General features: G+C 37.1%; 1 protein-coding gene across 1 annotated transcript in view; it reads right to left on the bottom strand.

The window, feature by feature from the left end:
* CNOT4 (CCR4-NOT transcription complex subunit 4) overlaps nucleotides 1–27,974 on the bottom strand; it is a 186,300-nt gene that overhangs the window by 60,043 nt on the left and 98,283 nt on the right. Inside the window, 1 exon segment of the mRNA XM_037836099.1 lies at nucleotides 1,460–1,657. Coding sequence (XP_037692027.1) covers nucleotides 1,460–1,657 — 198 coding nt within the window.

Below are 27,974 nucleotides of genomic sequence, written 5' to 3'. Positions count from 1 at the left end.
AATGCACAACTATGTAATGGTATTGTGAACAATCGAATGTACGATTTGTTTTGTATGACTGCATGGTATGTGAATATATCTCAATAAAATGATTAAAAAAAAAAAAAGTCAGGCAGAGCTTCTGCCGGCCATGAGAGTAAGTACTAGCTGAGGTTGAATATAGGCCCAAAATGAGCTTCACCTTATATCTCTTATTTAAAAAGTCCTTTCCTATATGAACCCTAGACCCACCCCTTCGGCTTTGGAAAGAAACTGGTCTCCTGAATATAATGTAGTCCACTACTGCCAGTATTCCTGGACCTAGATCCTAGTAATTCTTGATTGCTTCCATGTTTACTGCCCATGATAGTTTATGCTTACTAAGGTCTTCCAGACTTTCTCCTCTAATGATCTTGAAGCCCTTAATAGACTAAACACATAGTAAACTCATCATCAATAAAGATTTAACATTCTAAAATAATTTTTACAAAAAACAAAAAAACAAAAAAAACACAAGACTTTAGACTCCTTAAATTCCTCCTTCTGGGATCTTTCGCCCACTAGCACCAAGTCTGAAGGGTACCATCTCCTTAAGAATATTAACTACAATCCTTCTGATTGGAACCAAGATAAACATTAGCTCAAACCCTTCTCAAGGGGGTACTTGTGGATGATTCCCACCACCCAGCTCTCTCCTATGGAAATAAGCATTTTGGCTGTAAATCAGCTTCTATTTGCCCTCCTAACAATCTAGTGAGCACCTCCTGGTATTTTATCAGAAAAGAAATTAACAAATGAGTATCCAAGGGCATCAAGGGAAGTATGGATTCAATATTACTAAGGCTGTTGGTGGTAGGAGATTTAAGAAAGAAAACAAAGAAAAAAGGTTAATACCTCCCCTGCCCCCAAATGAATGACAAAGAACCTAATCCATTCTCCAAAACTGGCTTAGAACAAAAGAATAACGAATAATGACACAGTAAAGCAGCATTCTGGAAAAACCAACAATTACTTGAAGAATTTGGGAAGGATGAAAAACGTAAGTTCAGATCTCCAATGAGTTCATGTAACTGCATCTCCACTGTTGGACTTTAGATAAGCTACAGAAAAGAGGAAAAAACAGAATAGTCATGTCACATTTTACGTAGCCTTAACAATAAAACAGAATCATCCAATTTTCACAAACCATCAGCACTAAAGGGGACTTCAGTGCTGAGAGAGATCTGGTCCAACTCCCTAGTATTACAACTGAAGAAACTGAGGCCAAGAAAGATTAAAGATTAAGACGCTTGCCTAAGATCACAACTGGTTGTATATGCCCTGGTGATTATTATACAATTTCCCATTTTCTCCTACTAAATTTTAATATTTTCAGAGGAATTTTGCAGTTGAACAGGGTCAACTGTTGTTTTCAAATTAAGTTAAAAAAAAAAAAAAGAAAAATATGTCTAATTGAGAAAGAAAGCAAAAGAAAACTTACCTCTGGATCTGCTAGGCGCTGAGACAGACCCACAACAAAGACGAGGTTTTTTTGTACAACCCGCACACTAGCCAAATGTTTGCGATTTTCTGATATTTTCTGTTTTCTCTCATTTTGTTTCTGTTTTTTCTCATTCTTTATCCTTTGCAGTTCTTCCTGGGAAAGTGGTTTATATACTGCTGGGTCTTCTGGATATGGCTTTATGAATAAAACAAACATAGAATTTAGTATTAAACAAATAAATAGAAGAACTACATGAATAACAATTATCAAATTCTTAGGTATGTGCATAATTTGTGATATTCTCTGGCCTTTTTATGAATTTTTAATTGCTTAAAACATCTTTTATTTAATAAAAGTTAAATACAGTTCTTTTTTGAATATTTAGTTTTTGGAGTTTAGCATGACCATTTTTAGCACTAAAATTCTCAACACCACCAAAATTTAACAAAAAACCAAAAACCTGTATTTATTCTGTTTAGTTGAATATAACTGTCCTTTATCTCACTAAGAATTTTAAGCTCCATGAAGACAGGGTCAAATTCTCTTCCATCTCAGTATTCCCTACAGTGTCTATCACACACACAGTTTACAGGAAGATTCAGCTTCTGAGGTATTGTGTAAGAGGCAAAGATTATAAGTTCTCTTGTCTAGGTTTGTGCATTTCTATCAATAAACATTTAATGAAAACCTACTGTGCTGGTTTGGATGTATTATGGCCCCCAAAATGCCATTATCTTTGATGCAATCTTGTGGAGGCAGACGTATTAGTGTTGATTAAGTTGGAACCTTTGGATTAGGTTGTTTCCATAGAGATGTGACCCACCCAACTGTAGGTAATAACTCTGATTAGATAATTTCCATGGAGGTGTGGCCCCGCCCATTCAGCATGGGCCTTGATTAGTTCACTGGAGCCCTATAAAAGCTCAGACAGAAGGAGCTCACTACTTGCTACAGCTGAGGGACATTTTGAAGACGGCCATTGAAAACTGATATTCTGGAGAATGCCACTTTGAAATGCAACCTAGGAGCAAGCAGGTGCCAGTCACGTGCCTTCCCAGCTAGCAGAGGTTTTCCAGATGCCACTGGCCATTCTCCAATGAAGGTACTCGACTGTTGATGCCTTACCTTGGACACTTTATGGCCTTAAGACTGTAACTGTATAACCAAATAGGCCCCCTTTATAAAAGCCAATCCATTTCTGGTATTTTACATAACAACAGCATTAGCACACAGGAACACCTACCATGCACATAAGCATTCAGTAAGTCAATTATCATTACTATTAATAATAAACACTATTAATGATAAATGAGAGATGGGACATATTAAAAGCAGTAATAACCAGAAGTGGATATGAAGAGATTCTGGGAATGGGAACCATAACTGGTTGGGAAACTGCGACTCTCAAAATAATGGACTGGGCACCAAAGAAACAATGCCAACAGGAATAAAAGTGGGTACAAGAAGAGTGGGGGTGGCAACAAGGAAAAAATGAGAACAAGAAGAGAGGAGGATTCAGAAGCCTGAAACCTTGCTACACTTTTAACATAAGGTTATTCTCATTTTTTTTCATATCTAAGTAAAAAACAAGCCTTAAACTTGTGAACATGCCCAGACTAATGCTGAGGTCAATTAAGAAAGTGAGATTTCCCTTTATATTCCTCAAATTCTACTAGCACTATCATAATAAGGTCTACAGGAACCCTGTTCTTTTCCCCTTTTATGCCCACTCTTCAATTTTAACTTATTCCTCCTTTAAGAAAACCTTATATTCTTTATAGTTTACCCAATTACCAATGAACTAGGGCCTTAAAACATCCAAGTATAACTCTTAACGGTCCTCCAGGAGGTAAGCGGCCATTATCATTCAATTCCCACATTTACAATCTGAATTTTCTAGCCCAGTGGTACTACTTGGCATACTCCAACTTCCTTGGCAGTGGCAGGCACATGCAACAGCTGACTCAGTTATTTACTTGACTTTTCTGTTAGCCTAAGACTTTCTCCAAGATCAAATATAAAGTCAATGTGGCACATATTAGGAGCTCAATAAATATTTGCCAAACACCAAGCCATTCTCTAGAACTGAAAATTTAACACTGCTACTTTTCTAAAGACACCTAAATTTTCAAATTAAAGAAATAAGTTATTTCAAAATGTTCTTGTGTTTTAATTTTAAAAACCAAATGATTAAACATCTATTACAATAAATTCAATTCCTCATTCAATGACATAATCCTCCTCATTTAAGTCTTTTCTCAACACTTACTCTCAAAACTTTCTCTTTCCTCCCTTCACCTTTCTGTATCTATATTACTTTAATCTATCTGTCCTGATGATTATAATCCATGACAATATTTGAAGCTTCAGGTATGAATTACATAAAACCAATGAAAATATCTTTCTATAAGATCACTTAAATTTTTCATTTGCACATGGATAAGCTGTTTTCTAATCCTGGATTTCTGGCTAGCTCCATTTGGTGTGTTTACTATTAAGTTTATTTGAAAGCTTTTGCCCTTCACTAACATCTGTACACTTTACTGGACTCCCTGAATAGGTCAAACATATGGATTGCTCCTAATTCCCCATTTCAAGTGAAATTCATATACATATATAATTTTTAAAGCTGGCAAAGTAAAAAACTTTCTGTCATAAAAAATTGCTTCAAAATTAATAAGAGGGAGAGGCGGGGCAAGATGGCGGACTGGTGAGCTGTATGTTTTAGTTACTCCTCCAGGAAAGTAGGTAGAAAGCCAGGAACTGCATGGACTGGACACCACAGAGCAATCTAACTTTGGGCATACTTCATACAACACTCATGAAAATGTGGAACTGCTGAGATTAGCGAAATCTGTAAGTTTTTGCGGCAAGGGGATCCGCGCTCCTCCCTGCGAGGCTCAGTCCTGTGGGAGGAGGGGCCGTCAGCTCCGGGAAGGAGAAGGGAGAACTGCAGTGGCAGCTCTTATCGGAAACTCATTCTATTGATCCAAACTCCAACAATAGATAGACTGAGACCAAACACCAGAGAATCTGAGAGCAGCCAGCCCAGCAGAGAGGAGACAGGCATAGAAAAAAACAGCACGAAAAACTCAAAAATAAAAGTGGAGGATTTTTGGAGTTCTGGTGAATATAGAAAGGGGAAGGGCAGAGCTCAGGCCCTCAGGCTCATATGCAAATCCTGAAGAAAAGCTGATCTCTCTGCCCTGTGGACCTTTCCTTAATGGTCCTAATTGCTTTGTCTCTTAGCATTTCAATAACCCATTAGATCTGTGAGGAGGGCCCTTTTTTTTTGTTTTGTTTTGTTTTTAATCCTTTTTTCATTTTCTAAAACAATTACTCTAAGAAGCCCAATACAGAAAGCTTCAAAGACTTGCAATTTGGGCAGGTCAAGACAAGAGCAGAACTAAGAGAGCTCTGAGACAAAAGGCAATAATCCAGTGGCTGAGAAAATTCACTAAACACCACAACTTCCCAAGAAAAGGGGGGTGTCCGCTCACAGCCATCATCCTGGTGGACAGGAAACACTCCTGCCCATCGCCAGCCCCATAGCCCAGAGCTGCCCCAGACAACCCAGTGTGACGGAAGTACTTCAAATAACAGGCACACACCACAAAACTGGGCGTGGACATTAGCCTTCCCCGCAACCTCAGCTGATTGTCCCAGAGTTGGGAAGGTGGAGCAGTGTGAATTAACAAAGCCCCATTCAGCCATCATTTTAGCAGACTGGGAGCCTCCCTACACAGCCCAGCAGCCCAGAACCGCCCTGGGGGGTCGGCACTCACCTCTGACATAGCACAGTCATCCCTCAACAGAGGAACCGGGGTGCACAGCCTGGAAGAAGGGCCCACTTGCAAGTCTCAGGAGCCATACGCCAATACCAAGGACTTGTGGGTCAGTGGCAGAGACAAACTGTGGCAGGACTGAACTGAAGGATTAGACTATTGCAGCAGCTTTAAAACTCTAGGATCACCAGGGAGATTTGATTGTTAGAGCTACCCCCCCCCTCCCTGACTGCCCAGAAACACACCCCATATACAGGGCAGGAACACCAACTACACACGCAAGCTTAGTACACCAATTGGACCCCACAAGACTCACTCCCCCACTCACCAAAAAGGCTAAGCAGGGGAGAACTGGCTTGTGGAGAACAGGTGGCTCGTGGACGCCACCTGCTGGTTAGTTAGAGAAAGTGTACTCCACGAAGCTGTAGATCTGATAAATTAGAGATAAGGACTTCAATTGGTCTACAAATCCTAAAAGAAACCTATCAAGTTCAGCAAATGCCACGAGGCCAAAAACAACAGAAAATTATAAAGCATATGAAGAAACCAGACGATATGGATAACCCAAGCCCAAGCACCCAAATCAAAAGATCAGAAGAGACACAGCACCTAGAGCAGCTACACAAAGAACTAAAGATGAACAATGAGACCACACTACGGGATACAAAGGAAATCAAGAAGACCCTAGAAGAGCATAAAGAAGACATTGCAAGACTGAATAAAAAAATGGATGATCTTATGGAAATTAAAGAAACTGTTGACCAAATTAAAAAGATTCTGGACAGTCATAGTACAAGACTAGGGGAAGTTGAACAACAAATCAGTGACCTCGAAGATGACAGAATGGAAAATGAAAGCATAAAAGAAAGAATGGGGAAAAAAATTGAAAAAATCGAAATGGACCTCAGGGATATGACAGATAATATGAAACGTCCGAATATAAGACTCACTGGTGTTCCAGAAGGGGAAGAAAAGAGTAAAGGTCTAGGAAGAGTATTCAAAGAAATTGTTGGGGAAAACTTCCCAAATCTTCTAAACAACATAAATACACAAATCATAAATGCTCAGCGAACTCCAAATAGAATAAATCCAAATAAACCCACTCCGAGATATATTCTGATCACACTGTCAAACACAGAAGAGAAGGAGCAAGTTTTGAAAGCAGCAAGAGAAAAGCAATTCACCACATACAAAGGAAACAGCATAAGACTAAGTAGTGACTACTCAGCAGCCACCATGGAGGCGAGAAGCAGTGGCACGATATATTTAAAATTCTGAGTGAGAAAAATTTCCAGCCAAGAATACTTTATCCAGCAAAGCTCTCCTTCAAATCTGAGGGAGAGCTTAAATTTTTCACAGACAAACAAATGCTGAGAGAATTTGCTAACAAGAGACCTGCCCTACTGGAGATACTAAAGAGAGCCCTACAGACAGAGAAACAAAGAAAGGACACAGAGACTTGGTGAAAGGTTCAGTACTAAAGAGATTCGGTATGAGTACAATAAAGGATATTAATAGAGAGAGGGGAAAAATATGACAAACATAAACCAAAGGATAAGATGGCTGATTCAAGAAATGCCTTCACGGTTGTAACGTTGAATGTAAATGGATTAAACTCCCCAATTAAAAGATATAGATTCGCAGAATGGATCAAAAAAAATGAACCATCAATATGTTGCATACAAGAGACTCATCTTAGACACAGGGACACAAAGAAACTGAAAGTGAAAGGATGGAAAAAAATATTTCATGCAGGCTACAGCCAAAAGAAAGCAGGTGTAGCAATATTAATCTCAGATAAAATAGACTTCAAATGCAGGGATGTTTTGAGAGACAAAGAAGGCCACTACATACTAATAAAAGGGGCAATTCAACAAGAAGAAATAACAATCATAAATGTCTATGCACCCAATAAAGGTGCCACAAAATACATGAGGGAAACACTGGCAAAACTAAAGGAAGCAATTGATGTTTCCACAATAATTGTGGGAGACTTCAACACATCACTCTCTCCTATAGATAGATCAACCAGACAGAAGACCAATAAGGAAATTGAAAACCTAAACAATCCGATAAATGAATTAGATTTAACAGACATATACAGGACATTACATCCCAAATCACCAGGATACACATACTTTTCTAGTGCTCATGGAACTTTCTCCAGAATAGATCATATACTGGGACATAAAACAAGCTTCAATAAATTTAAAAAGATTGAAATTATTCACAGCACATTCTCTGACCACAATGGAATACAATTAGAAGTCAATAACCATCAGAGACTTAAAAAATTCACAAATACCTGGAGGTTAAACAACACACTCCTAAACAATCAGTGGGTTAAAGAAGAAATAGCAAGAGAAATTGCTAAATATATAGAGATGAATGAAAATGAGAACACAACATACTAAAACCTATGGGATGCAGCAAAAGCAGTGCTAAGGGGGAAATTTATAGCACTAAACGCATATATTAAAAAGGAAGAAAGAGCCAAAATCAAAGAACTAATGGATCAACTGAAGAAGCTAGAAAATGAACAGCAAACCAATCCTAAACCAAGTACAAGAAAAGAAATAACAAGGATTAAAGCAGAAATAAATGACATAGAGAACAAAAACACAACAGAGAGGATAAATATCACCAAAAGTTGTTTCTTTGAGAAGATCAACAAGATTGACAAGCCCCTAGCTAGACTGACAAAATCAAAAAGAGAGAAGACCCATATAAACAAAATAATGAATGAAAAAGGTGACATAACTGCAGATCCTGAAGAAATTAAAAAAATTATAAGAGGATATTATGAACAACTGTATGGCAACAAACTGGATAATGTAGAAGAAATGGACAATTTCCTGGAAACATATGAACAACCTAGACTGACCAGAGAAGGAACAGAAGACCTCAACCAACCCATCACAAGCAAAGAGATCCAATCAGTCATCAAAAATCTTCCCACAAATAAATGCCCAGGGCCAGATGGCTTCACAGGGGAATTCTACCAAACTTTCCAGAAAGAACTGACACCAATCTTACTCAAACTCTTTCAAAACATTGAAGAAAATGGAAGACTACGTAACTCATTTTATGAAGCTAACATCAATCTAATACCAAAACCAGGCAAAGATGCTACAAAAAAGGAAAACTATCGGCCAATCTCCCTAATGAATATAGACGCAAAAATCCTCAACAAAATACTTGCAAAGCGAATCCAAAGACACATTAAAAAAATCATACACCATGACCAAGTGGGGTTCATTCCAGGCATGCAAGGATGGTTCAACATAAGAAAATCAATCAATGTATTACAACACATTAACAAGTGAAAAGGGAAAAATCAATTGATCATCTCAATAGATGCTGAAAAAGCATATGACAAAATCCAACATCCGTTTTTGATAAAAACACTTCAAAAGGTAGGAATTGAAGGAAACTTCCTCAACATGATAAAGAGCATATATGAAAAACCCACAGCCAGCATAGTACTCAATGGTGAGAGACTGAAAGCCTTCCCTCTAAGATCAGGAACAAGACAAGGATGCCCGCTGTCACCATTGTTATTCAAAATTGTGCTGGAAGTGCTAGCCAGGGCAATCCGGCAAGACAAAGAAATAAAAGGCATCCAAATTGGAAAAGAAGAAGTAAAACTGTCATTGTCTGCAGATGATATGATCTTATATCTAGAAAACCCTGAGAAATCGATGATACAGCTACTAGAGCTAATAAATAAATTTAGCAAAGTTAGCGGGATACAAGATTAATGCACATAAGTCAGTAATGTTTCTATATGCTAGAAATGAACAAACTGAAGAGACACTCAAGAAAAAGATACCATTTTCAATAGCAACTAAAAAAATCAAGTACCTAGGAATCAACTTAACCAAAGATGTAAAAGACCTATACAAAGAAAACTACATAACTCTACTAAAAGAAATAGAAGGGGACCTTAAAAGATGGAAAAATATTCCATGTTCATGGATAGGAAGACTAAATGTCATTAAGATGTCAATTCTACCCAAACTCATCTACAGATTCAATGCAATCCCAATCAAAATTCCAACAACCTACTTTGCAGACTTGGAAAAGCTAGTTATCAAATTTATTTGGAAAGGGAAGATGCCTCGAATTGCTAAAGACACTCTAAAAAAGAAAAACGAAGTGGGAGGACTTACACTCCCTGACTTTGAAGCTTATTATAAAGCCACAGTTGCCAAAACAGCATGGTACTAGCACAAAGATAGACATATAGATCAATGGAATCGAATTGAGAATTCGGAGAAAGACCCTCAGATCTATGGCCGACTGATCTTTGATAAGGCCCCCAAAGTCACTGAACTGAGTCATAATGGTCTTTTCAACAAATGGGGCTGGGAGAGTTGGATATCCATATCCAAAAGAATGAAAGAGGACCCCTACCTCACCCCCTACACAAAAATTAACTCAAAATGGACCAAAGATCTCAATATAAAAGAAAGTACCATAAAACTCCTAGAAGATAATGTAGGAAAACATCTTCAAGACCTTGTATTAGGCGGCCACTTCCTAGACTTTACACCCAAAGCACAAGCAACAAAAGAAAAATAGATAAATGGGAACTCCTCAAGCTTAGAAGTTTCTGCACCTCAAAGGAATTTCTCAAAAAGGTAAAGAGGCAGCCAACTCAATGGGAAAAAATTTTTGGAAACCATGTATCTGACAAAAGACTGATATCTTGCATATATAAAGAAATCCTACAACTCAATGACAATAGTACAGACAGCCCAAGTATAAAATGGGCAAAAGATATGAAAAGACAGTTCTCTGAATAGGAAATACAAATGGCCAAGAAACACATGAAAAAATGTTCAGCTTCACTAGCTATTAGAGAGATGCAAATTAAGACCACAATGAGATACCATCTCACACCGATTAGAATGGCTGCCATTAAACAAACAGGAAACTACAAATGCTGGAGGGGATGTGGAGAAACTGGAACTCTTATTCATTGTTGGTGGGACTGTATAATGGTTCAGCCACTCTGGAAGTCAGTCTGGCAGTTCCTTAGAAAACTAGATATAGAGTTACCATTCGATCCAGCGATTGCACTTCTCGGTATATACCCGGAAGATCGGAAAGCAGTGACACGAACAGATATCTGCACGCCAATGTTCATAGCAGCATTATTCACAATTGCCAAGAGATGGAAACAACCCAAATGTCCTTCAACAGATGAGTGGATAAATAAAATGTGGTATATACACACGATGGAATACTATGTGGCAGTAAGAAGGAACGACCTCGTGAAACATATGACAACATGGATGAACCTTGAAGACATAATGCTGAGCGAAATAAGCCAGGCACAAAAAGAGAAATATTATATGCTACCACTAATGTGAACTCTGAAAAATGTAAAACAAATGGTTTATAATGTAGAATGTAGGGGAACTAGCAATAGAGAGCAATTAAGGAAGGGGGAACAATAATCCAAGAAGAACAGATAAGCTATTTAACGTTCTGGGGATGCCCAGGAATGACTACTGTCTGTTAATTTCTGATGGATATAGTAGGAGCAAGTTCACAGAAATGTTGCTATATTAGGTAACTTTCTTGGGGTAAAGTAGGAACATGTTGGAAGTCAAGCAGTTATCTTAGGTTAGTTGTCTTTTTCTTACTCCCTTGTTATGGTCTCTTTGAAATGTTCTTTTATTGTATGTTTGTTTTCTTTTTAACTTTTTTTTCATACAGTTGATTTAAAAAAGAAGGGAAAGTTAAAAAAAAAAAAAGAAAAACAAGGAAAAAAAGATATAGTGCACCCTCGAGGAGCCTGTGGAGAATGCAGGGGTATTGGCCTACCCCACTTCGATGGTTGCTAACATGACCACAGACATAGGGGAATGGTGGTTTGATGGGTTGAGCCCTCTACCATAGGTTTTACCCTTGGGAAGACGGTTGCTGCAAAGGAGAGGCTAGGCCTCCCTATGGTTGTGCCTAAGAGCCTCCTCCCGAATGCCTCTTTTTTGCTCAGATGTGGCCCTCTCTCTCTGGCTAAGCCAACTTGAAAGGTGAAATCACTGCCCTCCCCACTACGTGGGATCAGACACCCAAGAGAGTGAATCTTCCTGGCAACGTGGAATATGACTCCCGGGGAGGAATGTAGACCTGGCATCGTGGACGGAGAACATCTTCTTGACCAAAAGGGGGATGTGAAAGGAAATGAAATAAGCTTCAGTGGCAGAGAGATTCCAACAGGAGCCGAGAGGTCACTCTGGTGGGCACTCTTACGCACACTTTAGACAACCCTTTTTAGGTTCTAAAGAATTGGGGTAGCTGGTGGTGGATACCTGAAACTATCAAACTACAACCCAGAACCCATGAATCTCAAAGACAGTTGTATAAAAATGTAGCTTATAAGGGGTGACAATGGGATTGGGAAAGCCATAAGGACCACACTCCACTTTGTCTAGTTTATGGATGGATGAGTAGAAAAATAGGGGAAGGAAACAAACAGACAAAGGTACCCAGTGTTCTTTTTTACTTCAATTGCTCTTTTTCACTCTAATTATTATTCTTGTTATTTTTGTGTGTGTGCTAATGAAGGTGTCAGGGATTGATTTAGGTGATGAATGTACAACTATGTAATGGTACTGTGAACAATAGAAAGTACGATTCGTTTTGTATGACTGCGTGGTATGTGAATATATCTCAATAAAATGAAGATTAAAAATAAAAAATAAAAGGAATGTGAAAAGGTTAAAAAAAATTAATAAGAATGTGTCTTGGGACCTAGCACAATTCTTGTATAAAATATTGCCAAGTACAGGGATTTAGTTTAACATTTTTATTTATTTTTTTTTATTTATTTTTTTTTTTGTTTGTTTGTTTTTAATTTTTTTTTTTTTTTTTTTAGTTTAACATTTTAATGTGCGGTTTGACTTTAAATAGGCAAACAACCTGGTGCTACTCAAGGTATGGTCCATGCAGTAAGTTTTAGCAGTCCATGACAAGAAAAATACAAAAATTGAGAATTAGCACTTGGAAATATTTACAGCAATTTGACAGTCCAACAACATTCAATCACATGATCAGTGGACTCTCTGCAGAATGAGATATTTATCAGTTTGTTTGTTAATGGATTTAGGTGGTAAATCACATAATACAAGCTGCCGAGTACTAGGTATGCACAGTAGGATCATACTGAACAGGCTGGAAAAATAAGAAATATGAAAAATCTGGTTCTTCTTTACAGATCATTTGAAGAAACACTGATGTAACTTTTCTGGAACTCAGATTCTTGTGAAAACATGAGGGATGTGACAAACACTTTAAGGTTTCTTTCTTTCCAAACATTCTCCAAAACTGTAAAATCCTTAACAAAGATAGGGTAAGTGATGTAAAAGCAAAAAATGCATAAACACACAAAGAAATTGATAAAGAATGACAAGCAAGAAAAACGAGGTTGCAATATCAACTTTCACCAAGTATAATAGTGATAGACTACCATGTTGAGAATAAAACACTGGATTATACTGTTATCCTAGCCTTTTTTCCTATATTATTCCAAGATTTTGCCTATGGAAACATATTTCCATCAGGCTTCAAAGTCAACTTTGTTGGAAAATAACTGCTACATAATGCAAAAGATATCAATTCAAGAGAAGAATGAGACAAATAATTTTAATACAGTTTAGTTCTTAAAATATCTCTTATTTAGTAAGCTGTTATAAAGATGAGCCACGTATTCTTAAAAGATGTGAAGGTGCACCTCTGTTAGGAGGAATTAAGTTCTTCTGGACCATATAAAATATGCTAATTTAATCTATTCACAGCTGGAAACAATATAATCAAAGTCTTACTTCCCTTAACTTGACCGAAAGTTTCATTAAAAATTGGAAAGCATGCATTCCACAAAAGTTCCTCCTCAAAGATACACAATCACCATATATACATACTATACAAGCCCAATGACATAAAATTAATAAACTATTAAAATGAGATGAAGGAGACGACAATTTTTATATGATTTCAATTATATGAAATAATTAGAATATACAAGCTTACAGGATCAGAAATTAGAATACAGGTTACCAAGGGAAAGGGTAGAGGTGGGGAACGAGGAGTAAATGTTTAATTTGTACAAAGATTCTGTTTGAATTGATGGAAAAGTTTTGGTAATGGATAGTGGTGGTAGTGCAACACTGTGTATAAAATTAACACCACTGAATTGTATACATGAAAGGGTTGTTAAAATGGGAAATTTTAGGTTGTATATATGTTAACAGAATAAAACTAAAAGAAAATCCATAGAATTCTACAACACAAAGAGTGAATTCCAATGCACACCACGGTGTAACAATTAATAATAAATTACACTGACATTGTTTCGTAAATTGTAACAAAGGTACTACACTAATACAAAATGTTAATAACAGGGAAACTGGGTATGAGGGGAGGTATACAGAAACTCTGTACTTGCTTCATGATTGAACCTACAGCTATTCTAATGAAAAGAAAATATTTTAAGGAAAAAAGAAAAAACAAACTTATTGAACAAATGTAGAAAAAGAGTGAGACCCATAAAGCTAACAACACTAGTATTAAAAACAAATATAAAGGAGAACTTCCGGGGAAGATGGCAGAATAGGAAGATCCAGGACTCACTCCTCTAAAACATCTAGTGGACAAGTAGGAACTGTCTGAAACAACTATTAAGGGGCTCCAGAGGCCAGGGGAGTACTGCAGAGCCTCCAGAGAAGAGCGGGAGGAAGAGGCTGAGAAACTGCAGTAAAGCAATGGGAGTACTTGCTTCATGGTGGCTGTGGGTGTCTATCTACACTCTTGAGGTGGGTTGCCTTGGGTCTGACTCCTGGCTGGCTGCTGTGGATGGAGAGGTATGTGGAAGTCCTCTTCCCCAAGAACAGAGGGGGCATGGCCCAGCACTGGTCACAGCTTTTGATGGGAATTCAGACTGCTGGGTCCAGGTTCTGAGCTGCTATTTCAGTCACCACTGGAAAGGGACAGTGGTGGCCATTGTTTCAACCCACCCCATGACAGGGGCCGAGGTGGTGGAGGTTTTAGACACAGTGCCTCCACAGGGAGTCAGGAATGAGTTTGCTGAAGGGTGCCATATGCTGGGAAGCAGCTTCAGAGAATCTCCAAAAAGGCTTTTCTGTGTCTTGGTCTTTCCTGATCGTCTCCACAGGGCTCTTTGGGCTGGTCTTGCCTCCTCTGTGGCTCCCTGGCCCTGTTTTGGCTGGGAAATATTGATGTCTCTGGGGTAACCCTCCTTCCCAAATTTGTCCTCCAGGCAAAGCAGCTAGAGGCAAAGAAGGAGTGTAAAAAAACTAAAGCGACCAAACAAAAACAGAGCAAATCAAGATTCCAGAGAAAAAACAGAGGAAAGGAAGCTTTCTCCTGGGAGTGAAACTGTACCAGTAGCGTAATCTTAAAAATTGTACCACATATCCACAGCAAGAATCAGATGAAGAAGAGGTAAAAACATCTGGTCAGATAAACACAGGCTATTCTAAAGGTCTAGAATAACTGGAATCAAGTGTCAAAGAAGATACTTAACATAAAGCCAATCAAAAATAAAACCCCAGGCAGAGAGAGAAACTGACCTTCAGAGTAAACTCATCAAGATAATCAGATGTATAGACATCAGCAAAAAATTACAAACCATTCTAAGCAACAGGAAGATATGGCCAAGTCAAATGAAAAATTAAGACTTCTTCCTTTCCTATTTGGACGTCTTTTATTTCTTTGTCTTCCCAGATTGCCCTGGCTAGCACTTCTAGCACAATGTTGAATAACAATGGTGACAACGGGCATCCTTGTCTAGTTCCTGATCTTAAAGGGAAGGCTTTCAGTCTCTCACCATTGAGTACTATGTTGGTTGTGGGTTTTTCATATATGCTCTTTATCATATTGAGGAAGTTTCCTTCAATTCCTACCTTTTGAAGTGTTTTTATCAAAAAGCAATGTTGGATTTTGTCTAATGCTTTTTCAGCATCTATTGAGATGATCCTTTGATTTTTCTCTTTTGATTTGTTAATGTGTTGTATTACATTGATTGATTTTCTTATGTTGAACCATCCTTGCATGACTGCAATGAACCCCACTTGGTCATGGTGTATGATTTTTTTAATGTACCTTTGGATTCAATTTGCAATTATTTTGTTGAGAATTTTTGCATCTGTAGTCATTAGGGAGATTGGCCTGCAGTTTTCCTTTTTTTGTGGCATCTTTGCCTGGTGTTCGTATTAGATTGATGTTAGCTTCATAAAATGTGTTAGCTAGTGTTCCATTTTCTACAATGTTTTGAAAGAGTTTAAGTAAGATTGGCGTCAGTTCTTTTTGGAAAGTTTGGTGGAATTCCGCTGTGAAGCCATCTGGCCCTGGGCATTTATTTGCGGGAAGATTTTTGATGACTGATTGGATCTCTTTGCTTGTGATGGGTTGGTTGAGGTCTTCTATTTCTTCTCTGGTCAGTCTAGGTTGTTCATATGTTTCCAGGAAATTGTCCATTTCCTCTACATTATCCAGTTTGTTGGCATACAATTGGTTATAGTATCCTCTTATAATTTTTTAAATTTCTTCAGGATCCACAGCAATGTCACCTTTCTCATTCATTATCTTGTTTATATGGGTTTTCTCTCTTTTTGATTTTTGTCAGTCTAGCTAGTGGCTTGTCAATCTTGCTGATCTTCTCAAAGAACTAACTCTTGGTGTTATTTATTCTATCGTTTTTTTGTTCTCTATGTCATTTATTTCTGCTTTAATCCTTGTTATTTCTTTTCTTCTACTTGGTTTAGGATTAGTTTGCTGTTGATTTTCTAGCTCCTTCAGTTGCTCCATTAGTTCTGTGATTTTAGCTTTCTTCCTTTTTGATGTATGCGTTTAGTGTTATAAACTTCCCCCTCAGTACCGCTTTTGCTGCATCCCATAGGTTTTGATACGTTGTGCTGTCATTTTCATTTGTTTCTATATATTTAGAAATCTCTCTTGCTATTTCTTCTTTAACCCACTGGTTGTTTAGGAGTGTGTTGTTTAACCTGCAGGTATTTGTGAATTTTCTAAGTCTCTGATGGTTATTGACTTCTAATTGTATTCCATTGTGGTCAGAGAATGTGCTTTGAATAATTTCAATCTTTTTAAATTTATTGAGGTTTGTTTTATGTCCCAGCATATGATCTATTCTGGAGAAAGTTCCATGAGCACTAGAAAAGTATGTGTATCCTGGTGATTTGGGATGTAGTGTTCTATATATGTCTGTTAAATAAAATTCATTTATCAGATTGTTTAGGTTTTGAATTTCCTTATTGGTCTTCTGTCTGGTTGATCTATCTATAGGAGAGGGTGATGTGCTGAAATCTCCCACAATTATTGTGGAAACATCCATTGCTTCCTTTAGTTTTGCCAGTGTTTGTCTCATGTATTTTGTGGCACCATGATTGGGTGCATAAACATTTATGATTGTTATTTCTCCTTGTTGAATTGCCCCTTATAATTAGTATGTTGTGACCTTCTCATAACGTCTTTGCATTTAAAGTCTATTTTATCTGAGATTAATATTGCTACTCCTGCTTTCTTTTAGCTGTAGCTTGTATGAAATATTTTTTTCCATCCTTTCACTTTCAATTTCCTTGTGTCCCTGTGTCTAAGATGAGTCTCTTGTATGCAACATATTGATGGTTCATTTTTTTATGATCCATTCTGCCAATCTATATCTTTTAATTGGGGAGTTTAATCCATTTACACTCAACGTTATTACTGTGAAGGCATTTCTTGAATCAGCCATCCTATCCTCTGGTTTATGTTTGTCAGATATATTTTGCCCTCTCTCTCTTATTGTCCTTTAATGAACCAATATTGAATCTCTTTAGTACTGAACCTTTCTCCATCTCTCTCTCTTCTTTCTTTGCTTCTCTGTTAGTAGCGCTCCCTTTAGTATCTCCAGCAGGGCAGGTCTTTTATTAGCAAAATCTCTCAGCATTTGTTTGTCTGTGAAAAATTTAAGCTCTCCCTCAAATTTGAAGGAGAGCTTTGCTGGATAAAGGATTCTTGGTTGGCAATTTTTCTCTCTGAGAATTTTGTATATGTCGTGCCACTGCCTTCTCGCCTCCATGGTGGCTGCTGAGTAGTCACTACTTAGCCTTACATTGTTTCCTTTGTATGTGGTGAACTGCTTTTCTCTTGCTGCTTTCAGAACTTGCTCCTTCTCTTTAGTATTTGAGATTCTGATCAGAATATGTCTTGGAGTGGGTTTATTTGGATTTACTAACTATTCGGAGTTCGCTGGGCATTTATGCTTTGTGTATTTATATTGTGTAGAAGGTTTGGGAAGTTTTCCCCAACAATTTCTTTGAAGACTCTTTCTAGACCTTTACCCTTCCCTTCATCCCCTTCTGGGACACCAATGAGTCTTATATTTGGACGTTTTATTTTATTTATCATATCCCTGAGGTCCATTTCGATTCTTTTTATTTTTTCCCCATTCTTTCTTTTGTTCTTTCATTTTCTGTTATGTTGTCCTCCAGGTAGCTGATTCATTGTTCAACTTCCTCTAGTCTTGTACTATGAGTACACAGAATTTTTTTAATTTGGTCGACTCTTTCTTTTATTTCCATAAGATCATCTATTATTTTATTTACTTTTGCAATTTCTTCTTTATGCTCTTCTAGGGTCTTCTTCATGTCCTTTATATCCTGTGCCATGCTCTCATTGTTTGTCTTTAGTTTTTTGATTAATTGCTCCAAGTACTGCATCTCTTCTGGTCTTTTGATTTGGGTATTTGGGTTGGGTTTGGGTTATCCATATCATCCGGTTTTTTCATATGCTTTAAACTTTTCTGTTGTTTTTGGCCTCTTGGTATTTGCTTAACTTGATAGGGTTCTTTTAGGATGTTAGGCTAATTCAAAGACTAATCTCTAATTTGTCAGATCTACAGGTTGGTGGCGTCCACTTTAACTAACCAGCAGATGGCATCCACGAGCCACTTATTCCCCTCAAGCCAGTTCTCCCCAACTCTGTCTTTGTGGTATGTGGGGGTCTGATTCTTGTGGGGTCCAATTGGTGCACCAAGTTTGCGTGTGTTGTTGGTGCTGTCCGCCCTGAATGTTGGGCATGTGTCTGAGGCTTTAGCAATCAAACCTCCCAGGTGTTCCTGGAGATTTAAGGCTGTTGCAAGAGTCTAAACCTTCAGTTCAGTCTTGCCACAGATTGTCTCTGCTGCTGACCCACAATTCCTTGGTATTGGTGGATGGTCCCTGGGATTTCCAAGTGGGTCCCTCTTCCAAGCCATGCCTTCATAGGGCCTCTGCTGATGGAAGCCTGTGCTACATCACAGGTGCGTGCTGTCCCTCAAGGGAAGTTCTAGGCCACTGGGCCGTGTAGGGGCATTCCCAGGCTGCCGAAATGATGACTGTACGGGGCGTGTTAATTTCCCCCTTTTCGCACAGCTTCACGTTCCCAGCTCCGGACAATTAGCTGTGGGTGCACAAAAGGCTGTTGTCCACACCCGATATTGTGGCATGTGCCCATGTTGCTGGAAAGGCTTCCTGTCGCGCTGGGTTGTTTGGTGCAGCTCTGGGCTACGGCGCCAGTGCCAGGCAGGAGCGTTTCCAGCCCACCAGGAAGACGGCTGTAAGGGGTGTGGTTATTTTCCCCTTTTGGCTCACCCCTGCCTTCCTCACTCTGAGAAATAAGCAGCGGGTGCACGAAAGGCTATCGTCCACACCAGATACTGAGGCATACCCACAGCCCATTCCTGCCGCGCTCCACTGTGTGGTTCTTGCTGCCATATCAGCAGCTGCTTTTGGGTTTTTTAAAAAAAGAACTAGTCTGACTCCAAACGCCAACCCACGGTTTCCCCACACCACAGCATGGCTGCCGGATATTCAGCAGGCTTACTCACTCGTTTCAGAATGCAGACTCCTGGTTTCACCAAGTGCATGGTCCTTGTGGATTTAGCAGACCTTGTCCAGCTGGTGCATCACTGGAACTGGTGTTCTGGGTCACTTTCTGGCTTTTATTTAATATTTTTCATGGAGGTGTGTTTTTTGCCCTGTCTCTCCTAACCACCATCTTCCGGAAGTCTCGAAAAATTAAGACTTTGAAGAAGACACAGAATTTCGAACTCATCAAAGATGAAAGAAATATCATAAATCAATTCAAGGAGAGGAAGGAAAATATGGCTAAAGAGATAAAGGATATTAAGACAACACTGGGTAAGCAAAAAGAAGAATCTGAATGTACAAAAAGAAACATAACAGAACTTATGGGAATGAAAGGCACAACAGAAGAGATAAAAATACACTAGAGGCATACAACAGCAGATCTGAAAAGGCAAAAGAAATAGCAAACTAGAAGACAGGACAATAGAAATCTTACAGACAGAAGAACATAGAGAAAAAATAGAGCACAGGCTCGGGTCTATGAATGACAGCACAACAGGCACAACTATACGTCATGGATTTTCTTCAACCCAGAAGTTGAAGAAAAGGCAAAAGGAGCAGAAAGAATATTTGAGGAAATTATGGCTGCAAATTTCCCAACGCTTAGGAAAGAAATAAATACACATGTCCAAGAAGTATAACTTAAAACAAACAAAATAAATCCTAATAGATGAACTGTGAGACACAGACTAATCAGAATGTCAAATGCCAAAGATACAGAAAGAATCCTGAAAGAGGTAAGATAATAGCAATTCGTCACATACGACGGAACTGATTTAAACTAAATACTGATTTCTCATCAGAAAACACGGATGCAAGAAGGCAACAGTATGATATATTTAAGGAACTGAAGGAGAAAAACTGCCACCCAAGAATGCTTTATCTGGCAAAACTGGCCTTCAAAACTGAGAGATTAAAATATTCACAGACAAATAGGAACTGAGAGAGTTCATTAACAAGAGACCTGTACTACAAGAAATACTACAGAGAGATATCCCCCCATATTATTGACCCATAGTATTGGCATGCTACATTTGTTACTGTTGATGAAAGAGTATTAAAACATTATTATCTTTACATTTTTTATTTCTTTTCTGGAGTAATGAAAATGGATCAAAAAGGATATAGATAATTTGAATAATTTGATAAATGAACTAGACTAATAGACATAGACAGAACACTGCACTTCAAAATAGAAAGACATACATTCTTCTGAAGTGCTCATAGATGGTTTTCCAGAATTGACCATATTGGTCACAAACAGGTCTCAATAAATTTAAAAAGACTGAAATTATACAAAGCATTTTCTCTGACCAGAATGGAACAAAGCTGGAAATCAGTAACAGCTGGAGAACTGGAAAATTCAGGAATATATGGAAGCTATCAACACACTCTTTTTTTAAGCAATTTTATTGAGATATACTCACATAACATATAATCCTCCAAAGTATCAACATACTCTTAAACAATCAGAGGGTCAATAAGAAATTGCCAAGAGAAATCAGTAAGTAATCTTGAGATAAATGAAAACAAGAACACAACATATCAAAATGTATGAGAAGGCAGTGTTGAGAGGTAAATTTATAGCCCTAAAGGCCTACGTTAAAAAGGAAGAAAGACTAAAATCAAAGACCTAACTACACATCTGGAGGAAATAGATAAAGAATAGCAAACTAATCCCAAAGCAAGGAGAAAGAAAGAAATAACAAAGATTACAGCAGAAATATATGAAATTGAGAACAAAAAAATGAGAGAATCTGCAGAGCCAAAAGTTGATTCTTTCAGAAGATCAACAAATTGACAAAACTTAACTAGACTGACAAAGGAAAAAAGAGAACAGATGCAAATAAATAAAATCAGGAATGAGGAGGGACATTTCTACTGGCCCTACAGAAATAAAAAAGATCGTTAAGAGGATACTACGGACAACTGGATACACCAACAAACTAGTCAACTTAGATGAAATGGACAATCTTCTAGAAACACATAAACAATCCCCACTGACTCAAGAAGAAATAGAAGACCTCAACAAACGAATCGTAAGTTAAGAGACTGAATCAGTTATCAAAAACATCCAAAAAAAAAAAAAAAAAAAAATCCAAAAAAAAAAAACCATCTACAACCAGATGGCTTCAAGGTGAATTCTCCCAATCATTCCAAGTAAAATTAATGCCAATCCTGCTCAAACCCTTCCAGAAAATTGAAGGGAAGGAAATGCTACCTAATTCATTCTAAGAAGCCAAAACATCTGTGCCACTTTGAAGGTATTATGTCCCCCAGAAAAAGCCATGTACTTGGATGCAATCTTGCGGGGCAGACATTTTAGTGCTGATTAGATTGGAATCCTTTGAGTATTTCCATGGAGATGTGACCCACCCAACTGCAGGTGATAACTCTGATGAGATAATTTCCATGGAAGCGTGGCCCCACCTATTCAGGGTGGGTCTTGATTACTGGAGCAGTATATAGGCTCAGACAGAAGGAGCGAGCTTGCCACAGCCAAGAGGGACTCTTTGAAGAATGCACAGGAGCTACAGATGAGAGAGATAGTTTGATGACGGCTGTTGAAGGCAGACTTTGCTCCAGAGAAGCTAAGAGAGGAAAAACACTCCAAGAGCAACTAAGAGTGACATTTTTGAGGAACTGCAGCCTAGAGAGGAAAGTCCTGGGAGAAAGCCATTTTGAAACTAGAACAACATCCTAATACCAAAACCAGATAAAGATACAACAGTAAAGTAAAATTGCAGACCAATCTCTCTAATGAATATAGATGCAAAAATCCTCAACAAAATACTTGAAAATCAAAACCAACTGCACATTAAAAGAACATATACCAGGATTGAGTGGGTTTTATCTCAGGTGCAGGGTGGCTCAAAACAAGAAAATCAATCAATGTAACACGCCACAATAACAAATAGAAGAAGAACATGATCATCTTGATTGATGCAGAAAAGGCATCTGACAAAAATCCAGCATCCCTTCTTGATAAAACCACTTTGAAAGACAGGAATCAAAGGAAACTTCTTCAACATGATAAAGGGCATATATCAAAAACCCACAGCTAACATTGTACTCAATGGTGAAAGACTGAAAGCTTTCCTGTTGAGATCAGGAACAAGACAAGGATCCACACTGCCACCGCTGTTATTCAATATTGTACTAGAAGTTCAATCTAGAGCAGTTAGGCGAGAAAAAGAAATAAAAGTCATCCAAATCAGAAAGAAAGAAGTAAAATGTTCACTATTTGCAGATGATATGGTCCTTATACCTAGAAAGTCTGAAAAAAACCTACAAGAAAACTACTAGACCTAATAAATGAATTCAGTAAAGTGGTGGGATACAAGAGTAAACGCAGAAATCAGTAGTGCTTCCATACATTAATAATGAGCAATCTAAAGAGGAAATCAAGAAAAAAAATTCCATTTACAATAACAACTAAATGAATCAAATAAATAGGAATAAACTTAACCAAGGAAGTAAAGAACCTGCATCAAGAAAACTACAAATATTGCTAAAGAAATCCAACAAGCCCTAAATAACAAATGGAAGGATATTCCATGTTTATGGATTAGAAGACTAAATATTAAGATGTCAATTCTACCCACACTGACTTACAGATCCAACACAATCCCAATCAAAATTCCAACAGCCTACTTTGCAGAATTGGAAAAGCCAATTATCAAATCTACTTAGTAAGAGGGCCTGAATATCCACAAAAAAAAAGTTAAAAAAGAAGAAAGAAGTTGGAGGACTCACACTTCCTGAATTAAAGCCTACTACAAAGTTTTAGTGATCAAGACAACATAGTACTAACAGAAAGATAGATATACTGACCAATGGAATAGAACTGAGAGCTCAGAAAAGGACCTTCACATTTAGTTGATTGATTTTTGACAAGGCTACCAAGTCTCTCCAACAAAGATGCTGTGAGAACTGGATATACACATTCAACAGAATGAAAGAAGACCCCTATATCTCATCCTTTATACAAAAATTAACTCAAAATAGATCAAGGACCTAAATGTAAGAACAAGTACCACAGAACTCCTAGAAGAAAATGTAAGGAAATATCTTCAAGATCTTGTGGTAGGCAATGGTTTCTTCGACTTACCCCCAAAGCACAATCAATGAAAGAAAAAACAGATAAATGGTACCTCCTCAAAATTGAAGGCTTTTGTCAAAGTGACGAGATTTCTCCAACAGGAGAAAATATTTAGAAACCACATATTTGATAAGAATATATAAAGAAATCCTGCAACTCAACAATAAGAAGACAACCTAATTTAAAAATGGGCAAAAGACATGAATAGACATTTTTCCAAAGAGGAAATACAAATAGCTAAAAAGCACGTGGAAGGTTGCTCAACATTACTAGCTATTAGGGAAATGCAAATCAAAATCACAATAAAACATATCTCCCATCTACTTCTTAGAATGGCCATTATTAAAAAAAAAAAAAGGAAAACTACAAGTGTTGGAGAGGATGTGGAGAAATAGGAAAGCTCATTCACTGCTGGTGGGAATGTAAAATGGTACAGCTACTGTGGAAAACAGTTTGGCAGTTCCTCAGGAATCTAAGTATAGAACTGTCATATGATCCACTAATCCTACTACTGGATATGTACCCAGGGGAACTAAAGCATGCAGGGACTCAAACAGACATCTGTACACCAATGTTCACAGCAGTATTATTCACAATTGCCTAAAGATGGTAACAATCCAAGCATCCATTAACTGACGAATGGATAAACAAAATGTGGTATAGACATAAAACAGAGTATTACTGAGCTGTAAGAAGGAATGAAGTCCTGATGCATGCTACAACATGGATGAACCTTGAGGACATTAAGTTGAGTGAAATAAGGCAAAGGACAAATATTATATGGTCTCACTGATATGACTAATTATAATAAGCAAACTCGTAAAATTAAAATCAAGAATACAGATTACCAGGAGATTGAATGTGGGTAAAGGACGGGGAGCTGATGCTTACTTTGGGCAGAATTTTTAAGAAGGTGATTGTAAATGTTTGGAAATGGATAGAGGTGATGGCTGCACATTATTGTGAGTATAATTAACAGTGTTTAATTTGCTTGTGAATATGGCTTAAAGGAGAAGTTTTAGATTGTGTTTGTTACTAAATGAAAGTTAGAAAATAAAACATGGGACTTTTATAACGCAGTGAACCTGTTGTGGACAATGAACGATGGTTAATGGTACAAATATAAGAATGATCTTCCATGACCTGGAACAAATGTATGTCAAAAAGTATTCCTAATAGAGTGGTATATTGGAAAAATTACACCTAATGTAACTACAGACTGTAGTTAATAGTATATTTTAATATTCTTTCATCAATTGTAACAAGGTACCACAACAATGCAAAGTGTCAACAATTGGGGGGGCAGGGTATATTAGAAAGTTGTATTTTTTATATGACTTTTCTGTATACCTACAACTTCTCTAATTAAAAAAAACAAACAATAATGTTTAAAAATCATTATGCCAAATGAAAGAAACCAGACACAAAGTACTACCTCTTGTAATGACTGCATTTATACAAAACATAGGTATAAATAAATCTATAGAGACAGAATTTGGTTATGTAGGGCTGGGGAAGGACAGAGGGATTAAGAGGTGACTTGCTAAAGGGTATGGGGTTTTTCTTTTTGGAGTAATGAAAATGTTCTAAAATTGATTGTGGTGCTGAATGCACAAATATGTGGTTATACTAAAAGCCATTATTATATATTTTGTATGGATTGTATGGTATGTGAATAGAATATATCACAATAAAACTGCTTTAAAAAGTGAATATAAAAAAATACATTTGTCGTCTACTTTCTGACTCAAACACATGTTAAACTTAAATATCTAGGAATATGACATCAAATGAAAAATCACAAGTAGAAAAATTTTCTCTAAAGACAATACTGTGTGTTATATATCAAATTAATGCTAAATAGATAATCTGTGTGGCCATATTTAAATATAACACTATTTTTATTAGTATTAATTTGGAATAAATCTTCAAATTACTAATTGAGATGGTTTGTAGTCTCTCTAGAGCAAACACTTAATTTCTTCTATATGTTTATAGTTATATTCCCACTTTTATTATTCATGCTATTATATGTGTCTTGTCTCTATTTCTTGATCTGATTTTGACTATTTTACTGGTCTTTTCAGAGAACCAGCTCTAAACTTTATTGAAAACACTATTTTTTTCGTATTTCTATTTCACTAAACTCTGCTTAATACCAGCCTTCTGTCACAATGCTTATTCTTTTTCTAGTTTCCCAAGATGTTAATAAATTCATATATTTTCATCATTCCTTCTTGTTTTCCAATAAATGCGTTTAAGACTTTTAACATTTCCTCTAAATACTACTTTGGTCTCATTCCAGAGATTCTAAGAAGTGGTGTTCAAATTCTTGATTTAAAATAATTTTTAATTTCTATTTTGTCCTCATCTTTAAACAAAGAGTTACAGCACAGTGTATTTTTTACTTTACAGGTCAATGGATTTTTTCTTTAAAATTATTTTGCTGTAAATGTCTAATTTTATTGTACTGTATTTGGGAAGACAATGAAAAATGCTATATAAAAACAATTTTTTAAACCAACACCTTAAAAAACAATATTGATCTGCAGTGGGGAACTCCCAGGCCAATTTCTGAATGAAAGCCAATATCCACAGATGTGAGCAGAATATGAGAGTAACAACAAAGCCACTCAAGACTGATAACACACACTCAGGCTCTAGTTTGGCCACCAAATCAAGGGAGAAAGACAGCATTCAAAGTCTAGGACCACCCAAAGTTGGAGAGTCTTCAGGGAGATCCCTGAGACCCAGCCTACCCTCAAAGGGCTCCTTAAGTCTCAGGATAAGAACAGAGCAGATCTACCTACCCTTCCAACAACCAGGGACTGCAGAGAGGTAAAGGGCGTGGGGGAATCATCCTTGAGAAGTGGCTGAAACCAACCCTAGGGAAATTGTACCTCAGAGACACAAATCTTAGGCAGACCAGGGCCTTTAAGCATGAGGTATCCCTAATAGCAATGATTATAGGGCTCAGCAGAGGCCAAGTCAAAGCTTCTCTAGAAGAGGATAAATCTACCCTAGGTCTCAGGAACCCTTCAAATAATTTTTTTGATGACAATGACCAAGAAGCAGGCATAGATAACCAAGTACGTAGAGAAACAAAACAACATAAAGAACAACTAGTAAAACCTCCCCCCAGAGACTTCAGCTATGGGAATTATTTGACATAAGACTTTACAACATTGCTTATCTATTTAAAGAAATATATGAAAAACACAGAAATATCTTCAGGGTATAAGAATGAATTTAAAAAAATAGCAAATTTGAAAAAACAGAAAACAGAATGTCTAGAAATGGAAAACAAAACCAAAACTGAAAACTCAGTGAGCATTATTTAGCAGCAGATTGACCCAAAAGAAGAAACCACTCACAAACAGGAAGAGAAATAATTTCACTTTCATTAATGGAAAAAGGACAAAAAACAAAAACAAAAACAAAAAAACAAAAACAAAAAAAAACAGAAAAGAGATTAAGAGATATAGAAGACAGTGAAAAAGATCTGAAAAAATATTTAATCACAGTCCCAGAAGTAGAGAGAAAACAAAGGCAATATTTAAAGACAACAGCTTTATTTTTCACCAGAACTAATGAAACTTACCTAGTCAACAGTTCTACAAGGGTTTATTAGGAAAAGGGCAGTCCCCCATTTCCTTCTCCTCTCCCATCCTCAGGTCATTTACCGCTCCTTAGAAATAATCCTGTCAACTCTTTGAGATGATTCTTTTGTCATTTACCCCTATATCTCTAAATAGCATGCTTTAATTGCTACTTCTTAATTTTTCAGTTTTAGAAATGATCACATTATACAAGGTAAAGATTAAGTTCTCATTTACCAACCCCCTCTCCACACCCTAAGCTCACTTTCTAACCTCTCACTCTTGTAATAGTTATATAACTGTGGTTCATCAACATTCATGATTGTATTATTATAATATATAAATGTTATTTATACACTTCTACTTCCAGTCATGACAGAGTAAATGGTAAAAGACTAGACCTATCACCAAAAACAACTAGAAGACTAGATAACATGTAAAAAATAACTGCTCTTAGACACTGGTCAACAGGCAATGAATAGCAGGATGGTGATCTCTGCAAGAAAAGAAGCAAGAGAGAGAAAGACCCCAAATGAATCCCAGGAATCTACATATTAGAATCCTGAAGTTGACAAGCTTCTTAAGGAGCTCTCCAATGAACAGTAACCTGACAGTTATGAATTTGGGAAAGAAATAAAAAAGAAGCAATACCAATGACACACAAACTCTTTCAGAAAACAGAGGATAGGGAAACATTTTTAACTCATTCTATGAGGCCAGTATTAAATTGCTATCATATTCAAAACCAATATAAAAGAAAACTACAGACAAATACTCCTCTTGGACTCAAGCATACTTCTGAAAATGTTAGTAAACTGAATATAAAAAATTTAATACATCATAATCAACTGGAGTTTATCCCTGGAAGGGAAGGTTGATTCAAAAAGCCAATTAACATAAATCACTGTTTCAAAAGAATGAAGAAGAAAAGAAGAAGAAAAAATGGCCATTTCAACAAAAGGAAAAAGAACATTTGCTAAAATTCAACACCTACTTGTGATTTAAACAAACAAAAAGAGCCTCTCAGCAAACTATGAATAGAAGAAAAGTTCTTCAACCTGATAAACACTATCTAAAAAATGAAATGAAAAA

This window comes from Choloepus didactylus, chromosome 5 (genome assembly GCF_015220235.1).
Source record: "Choloepus didactylus isolate mChoDid1 chromosome 5, mChoDid1.pri, whole genome shotgun sequence".
Taxonomy (NCBI): domain Eukaryota; kingdom Metazoa; phylum Chordata; class Mammalia; order Pilosa; family Megalonychidae; genus Choloepus; species Choloepus didactylus.
Note: the sequence above shows the minus strand (reverse complement) of the source record. Positions and strands in the feature narration are given on the sequence as shown.